This window comes from Phocoena sinus, chromosome 11 (assembly GCF_008692025.1).
Source record: "Phocoena sinus isolate mPhoSin1 chromosome 11, mPhoSin1.pri, whole genome shotgun sequence".
Taxonomy (NCBI): Eukaryota; Metazoa; Chordata; class Mammalia; order Artiodactyla; family Phocoenidae; genus Phocoena; species Phocoena sinus.
In genome coordinates, this window is record NC_045773.1 from 102,019,239 (window position 1) to 102,026,469 (window position 7,231).

Below are 7,231 nucleotides of genomic sequence, written 5' to 3' on the forward strand. Positions count from 1 at the left end.
CTTAGGGGTGGGAGTGGCCCAGACGCAGTTGATGACATCAGGCCCAAAGCAGGAAATGGCCCACGGTAGGCAGACACTGACTCACCTCCCCCATCACCCTGCCCGACAGCCAGAAGAGCTGTTCCTTTTAGACACAGAGAGAAGCCGGGATCAACCCCCTTCTCCCCAGACCTCGTCAAAGCCTAAGCCAGGGAACGGAGGTTCCGTGGGCCCCATTTCCTGCTGTTGTCTGCACAGCTCCCGCGTGCCCATGTGGTGGTGTTTGGGACGCGCGTGCGGCAGAGGAGGGCAGCTCAGAGTCCTCAGGTGTGTCACCTTAGGTCGGGCAAGCACTATTTCCAACTCTGCCCGCGGGCTTCTCTGATTATACAGGAACAGACATGGGGCGGGGGCCGGGGAGGAAGCAGGCCGGGTGCACACTGGGTGGCAGTGAGGCAGCCTTTGCTACCAGGGATCCCCAGGGGCCCGGGCCTGCGGGAATCAATGCTGTCACTTAATATTTGTGAACTCAGCAGTCAGCGAGTAAGCGTCTCTCATCTTCACAACGTAACAAAACGACCCGACCAGGACACAGAGAAGTGGACACCCTCCATGCGTAGAGAGATGCCCACCTGTTAAGGTCCCCTTGTCCCCAATACCATCCCTTCCAGGTCTCATCTTCTGCTTCTACTCGGCCCCAAATCCCCACCTTGAATGAAACAACGAAGGCTAAGACACAGTAATCTCTAGAAAATCTTCGTGGAACTGTGTAATCACAGAAGTTACCTGGAGCAGAGCTGTTCTCTAGAGAGGTTCTGGAAGGCTCCAGCTGGTCGTGAAGAGCCCAGGGAGCGGAAGCTGGGGGTAGCGGTGGTGAGAAGGTCAAGCCAAGCCCTAGGCATGGGGGTACAGCATCAGTGGGATGGGCTGAGCGAGGGGAGCCCAGCAGCACCGGGAGGGAGAGAGGAGGAGGGAGCCTAGGAGACCCACCCCCATCCCAGGAGGGGGCACCAGGCACCTGCCTGCCCGCAGAGGGACTCCGAGGACTGGCTTCCCGAAGCAGGGGTGATGAAGCTGTGACTTTGCCCACCAGTAACATGACAAATGGGCTTAATATGTATAAGGACAGGATCACCTTGGGTTTTATGCGGGCATTTTTGCTCCATAAACTTGACCCGCTTTCATATAGAGCTTCTCGATTCCCACTCACAAAGCTGGCTGCAGGGCACCTATAATTATCATTTTATAGCTGGAGAAACCGGTCTCAGAGAGAAAAAGAGAGAAGGAAGCAGTCCCTGGTCTCCGCTCCCTGGCCACCCGTTCAGGATGGTTCGTAGGGATAATTAAGGTTGGAACTTACCTCACCCTGACTAAGCCTTTGAAACTCACCTGGGCTTTCTCTTTGTAGAAGGAAGCGAGATGCCTTCACTTACAGGCTTTGTGGCTGGTGGCTGGTCAACTCTTTGAGCCTCCTTTTCCAAGCCGTGAACTTGGGATGGTAATAATGTTTACTCTAGAACAGCAGAAATAGAATGTGAGCCACGTAGGTAATTTAAAATTTTCTAGTCATCACCGTGCGTCTGGCAGTCATTTAAAAAATTTAACAGAAGCAAGTGAAATTAATTTCAAAACTATATCCAAGATATTCTTTTGATAAGTAATCAATATACAAAATTAGTAATGGAATATTTTACATTCTTTAAACTTCGTGAGTCCATGAAACCGCATGAGTATTTTACACGAAAGCACATCCCAGTTCAGACTCCCAGGGTTCAGGTGTTGAGTGGCCACATGCGGCTGGTGGCCTGGAGCTGGAGGTCGAGCCCCATAGGGTGGCTGTGGGCACGAGGGGACACAGCGCGTGGAAGGTACGTGCTCGGGCTGACGCCGGGATGCCGTGCTCGCTGGGACACCCAGGCGCGCACGCGATATTCTGCACATGTAAGCGGCCTGTGCGAGGACGCAGGACCCAAAGCACACGCGAGACAGGCCCAGGCGCCCAGGCACTTCTCCCGGCCCCTCCCCCACCGACCGCCTTCCACACGTGGGCAGAGGCGGAGGGCGCCCACCCCGCCATCCCCGGCCTCCTCGAAGACAGCCGCTCTCGGGCCGCACCGGGACCCCCATCCTCCCCGCCCCGCAGCCCCTCCCCGCGGCTGCACCCGCCGCCATTCCCACCCCGAAAAGGAGGAGATCGAGGCCGCGGGTCCGGGACCCTGCCCGGGAGGCAGGGAGCCTAGGGACGCCGCAAACCCCACGGGAAAGGCTGGGCTGCCCACCCCGGGCACCCCGCGCAGCCCACCCCGGCCCGAACCTCGCGCCGCGCCCCGGCTCCCCCTCGCGGTGCCGCAGTCCCCTCGCCCCGCCGCGCCGCCCCCGCGCCCCGCCCGCTGACGTCACCGAGCGGGGGCGGGGCATCCGCTATAAAAGGCGCGGCCGGAGGGGCGGCGGCAGGTTTCTGCGCCCGTGTCCGCCGCCTCGCGCCGCGCATAGGGTAGCCTAGGGCCCGCGCCTCCACCCGCTCCGCAGCCGGCACCATGCGCGAGATCGTGCACATCCAGGCGGGCCAGTGCGGCAACCAGATCGGCGCCAAGGTGCGCGCCGGGGCGGGCCGGGGAGGGGGCGGCGGGTCCCCAGGGTGAAAACCGAGGAGGGGCCGCGGAGGGGTGGCGGGTCCCCAGGGTGAAGACCGAGGAGGGGTCGGGGAGGGGTGGCGGGTCCCCAGGGTGAAGACCGAGGAGGGGCCGGGGAGGGGTGGTGGGTCCCCAGGGTGCGCTCCAGGGCCGGGGAGGGGGCGGCGGGTCCGCAGGGTGCGCGCCAGGGCCCGGGAGGGGCCCGGGAGGGGGCGGCGGGTCCCCAGGGTGAAGACCGAGGAGGGGGTCGGGGAGGGGTGGCGGGTCCCAAGGGTGTGCGCCAGGGCCCGGGAGGGGCCGGGGAAGGGGCGGCGGATCCGCAGGGTGCGCGCCAGGGCCCGGGAGGGGGCGACGGGTCCCCAGGGTGAAGACCGAGGAGGGGTCGGGGAAGGGTGGCGGGTCCCCGGGTGCGCGCGAGGGGCGGGAGAGGGGTGGCAGGTCCCCAGGGTGCGCGCCAGGGCCCGGGAGGGGGCCGCCGCCCCGGGTGGCGCGTTCTCGGCGCGGGCTCGGGGCGGGGCCCAGGAACCACAGAACCTGCAGCGGTGCGCGCGGCGACGCAGCTGTGTGTGATTAATCAAGGCCCCTTTGAAATTTCCTCGGACCCGGCCCTTCTGAGGGACGCGGTTGGTATTTCCCTGGCTGACTAGCCTCTGAGATTTGGATAGGGCCTTTGGTCATGATAATCCAGTGGCCTCATATGGAATTTAATTTGTATATTTTGTCTGTAGTTTGAATGAAAAAATGCAGTGTCATTGGGTGACAGATGTTATGGAGACTTCTCGTGGGTCCGAAAGACAGGGATGTTAGATCCCTTAATGCGAGCACCAGCTAGACAGAATGACGTATAACGTCGGAGTCTGATTCCCGCCTGCGCGGCGGCAGGTGGCCGTCCTGGGCTGTGACTGTCGCCCGCAGTGGGCGAGGCGCCACGGGCATGGTGCATGGGTGTGGGCGGGCGCCTGCACGAGGACGTGGTCTCTTTCAGAACCGCCATATTGCCCCCCCCAGCCCCGCCACCCCCTTTCCTGCTGCAAATTCACAATGCAGCCTGCAGCCTGAGCCCGCACCGTGGCCAGCTCCAGCCACTGCCTCCCGCGTGCTCCTGGGCTCCTGCCCGCGCTTCCCCACCATTCCGCTGCTGCAGTCAGTGGCCGGAGGGCAGTAAGATGTCAGCGCCTAACACTGCACCGCTTGGAGAGCTGGGTCGGGTTTGTGCCAGGAAACAGGGATCCCTGCCGGCAGCCGCAGGGCGGGGTCCACCTGTGTGGGTCCTGCCAGGACCCGTCCATCAGCTGGGGTGCTGACACTCAGCCCTGCCGGGGGTGACAGCCCCCGCGGCTGTGCCCACTCTCCTCCTTCGGGGCTCCTCCCAGCTTTTCAGCCTGTCGCCATAATATGGCTGATGCGCAGCGGATTCCTGAGCCCCTCAGCAGCAGCTGCTGGAGGATCAGGGCGGGCAGCTATTGGTCTGTCTGGGTCTCCTCGACTGTCTGACCACGACGCCACCGTTCCAAGGACAGGAGAGGGAGAAGGGGGCCATCTTTACTGATACTTCGGATGCCAGGCCGTCACGCGGTTTTCTTTATTTCCAGTTTTGGGAGGTCATCAGCGATGAGCATGGGATCGACCCCACGGGCAGTTACCATGGAGACAGTGACCTGCAGCTGGAGAGAATCAACGTGTACTACAATGAAGCTGCCGGTGATTATTGGAAGCTTTCCTGCCCCCTCACCTTGCTTTCTGTTCTGCGGCAGACACAATGTATTAGGAACATGCAAATGACAAGGAAAGGCTTCCTGCATGCATTTTTAACTGCTCAAAAACACACTTCAGAGCTCCTGAAGTCTCCTGCATGTTTGTCATGACGAGGCAAGGCCATTATCTCTCTTTGCAGAGCAGAAACCGCCTCTAATCTCCTCCTTTTGTCTCATGCTGGAATTTTCCCTGCTGAATTCTGCCGTAAAAGGCCCAGAGAGCAGGGCACTGTCTGTGATTCCTTTGCCGACAGCAGGTCTGAGTCCCGCTCTGTCCCCGCAGGTAACAAATACGTGCCTCGGGCCATCCTGGTGGATCTGGAGCCGGGCACCATGGACTCGGTCAGGTCTGGACCCTTCGGCCAGATCTTCCGGCCCGACAACTTCGTGTTCGGTATGTAGCGTGGTCCCCGGGCACTGGCTCGGGAGGCCCACTCCCTCCTAAGCCCCGTGGAGGTCACAGCTCACTGCTGAGTGCCCCGCTGGAGGCTGCGTGTCCACAGAGGCCCTGAGTCCTGGCCTAACTGCCCCCGGTCCACGGGCTGTCGCTCCTCTGGCCCCTCTCCGCACAGCTCAAAGGACGGGGTCCGCCTGCAGAGGGTCCGGCCCACAGCAGAGCAGCCTGGGGAGGGCAGAGAATAAAGAGCGAAGGGAAGCTTCCAACAGCAGCTCCCAGGTGACTGGTCATCTCAGAGGACCAGTGACAACAGGCAGGCATTTCCTGGAGCGAAGGCCAAAGGCACAGGTTAGGAGCGGCTGAGACAGCTGCTTGAGGCGGCCTCTTCTGATCACGTGTGCCTCCACCCTGCCTGTTCCTTGTAGCTGATTTAAGTATTTACATAAGGTTCTTTGTTCTTAATTTTAAACCAATTGGGTTTTGTTAAACCATCTTCTTAATTAACTGCCTCATATGAACTAACCTTTTTGCTTTATTAGATCTCCAGTGTTTTTGAGGGTCACTGGTATATAGAAAAATTGTTTGTAGGTAGGAAGGGTTTCTAAAAGAGAAGAATCTGTCATCTCTAAATCTAGTGCAGAGTCAAAATGACAGAATCTGGAATTCCTTGCTAAAGTTTTCGTGTCTGATATTCTCCTTTCCCTCCGGCAGGCCAGAGCGGTGCCGGCAACAACTGGGCCAAGGGCCACTACACGGAGGGCGCGGAGCTGGTGGACTCGGTCCTGGACGTGGTCCGGAAGGAGTCAGAAAGCTGTGACTGTCTGCAGGGCTTCCAGCTGACCCACTCGCTGGGGGGCGGCACCGGGTCCGGGATGGGCACCCTCCTCATCAGCAAGATCCGCGAGGAGTACCCCGACCGCATCATGAACACCTTCAGCGTGATGCCCTCGCCCAAGGTGTCGGACACGGTGGTGGAGCCCTACAACGCCACGCTGTCCGTGCACCAGCTGGTGGAGAACACGGACGAGACCTACTCCATCGACAACGAGGCGCTGTACGACATCTGCTTCCGCACCCTGAAGCTGACCACGCCCACCTACGGGGACCTCAACCACCTGGTGTCGGCCACCATGAGCGGGGTCACCACGTGCCTGCGCTTCCCAGGCCAGCTCAACGCCGACCTGCGCAAGCTGGCCGTGAACATGGTGCCCTTCCCGCGCCTGCACTTCTTCATGCCCGGCTTCGCGCCGCTGACCAGCCGGGGCAGCCAGCAGTACCGCGCGCTGACGGTGCCCGAGCTCACCCAGCAGATGTTCGACTCCAAGAACATGATGGCCGCCTGCGACCCGCGCCACGGCCGCTACCTGACCGTGGCCGCCATCTTCCGGGGCCGCATGTCCATGAAGGAGGTGGACGAGCAGATGCTCAACGTGCAGAACAAGAACAGCAGCTACTTCGTCGAGTGGATCCCCAACAACGTGAAGACGGCCGTGTGCGACATCCCGCCCCGCGGGCTCAAGATGTCGGCCACCTTCATCGGCAACAGCACGGCCATCCAGGAGCTGTTCAAGCGCATCTCGGAGCAGTTCACGGCCATGTTCCGCCGCAAGGCCTTCCTGCACTGGTACACGGGCGAGGGCATGGACGAGATGGAGTTCACCGAGGCCGAGAGCAACATGAACGACCTGGTGTCCGAGTACCAGCAGTACCAGGACGCCACGGCCGACGAGCAGGGGGAGTTTGAGGAGGAGGAGGGCGAGGACGAGGCCTGAGCCCCGCGTGCGGCTGGACGTGGCCGGAGGCCAGGAGGAGAGCAAGGGGGAGGCCTGAGAACTTCTGAAATAGGTCGTGCATCCTTAGTGAACTTCTGTTGTCCTCAATCAAGCATGGTCTTTCTATTTGTATACTATGGTGCTCAGTTTTGCCTCTGTCAGAAATTCACACTGTTGGTGTAATAACGTGGGACTCCTCTGGAAACTGCCGTGTTGTCTAAGATATCTAAACTAATAAAAAAGCATGTGTCCAAATCCCGTGGTCTCTTAATTTTTATTGCAAACAATTTTTATTCTTTCACTAAATGTTTCCTAAGTGTTTCCAGGTTTAGTAATTTTAAGAAAACAGGATTATTTCTACTTTCATGTTTTTAATTAATAGCCTTTCCGCTCTTTTGGTAAAGAGAGACCAGAAGGCATATTTTTAGCTTCACTGGCCCAAAGTATTCAAGGAAAGGAACCCAGGTGTGTGGAGGTGGATAGAGATGTGGGGACAAAGCCGGCCTTCCTCCTTGGCTTGCTGTGGTTCCAGCAACCCCGTGAACGTGTGGAATCCAGGGCCCCGGGCGAAGACTGTCTTCAGCTTAGCCACTTCTCTGTGAACAATGTGATGAATACAAAGACCAGTGCACGCTTGCACCTCTCAGATAAAAGGCGCCGCGTAAATTCAACTCAGAGGAGCGGTCGTGAACACTA

General features: G+C 59.5%; 1 protein-coding gene across 1 annotated transcript; it reads left to right on the forward strand.

The window, feature by feature from the left end:
- The first annotated feature begins 2,431 nt into the window (after positions 1-2,431).
- On the forward strand, positions 2,432-6,790 carry TUBB2A (tubulin beta 2A class IIa). Its single transcript, XM_032647505.1, has 4 exons — positions 2,432-2,573; positions 4,205-4,313; positions 4,650-4,760; positions 5,475-6,790. The coding sequence occupies exons 1-4, from the start codon at positions 2,517-2,519 to the stop codon at positions 6,533-6,535; spliced, it is 1,338 nt and encodes a 445-aa protein (XP_032503396.1). The 5' UTR covers positions 2,432-2,516; the 3' UTR covers positions 6,536-6,790.
- Positions 6,791-7,231: the final 441 nt, after the last annotated feature.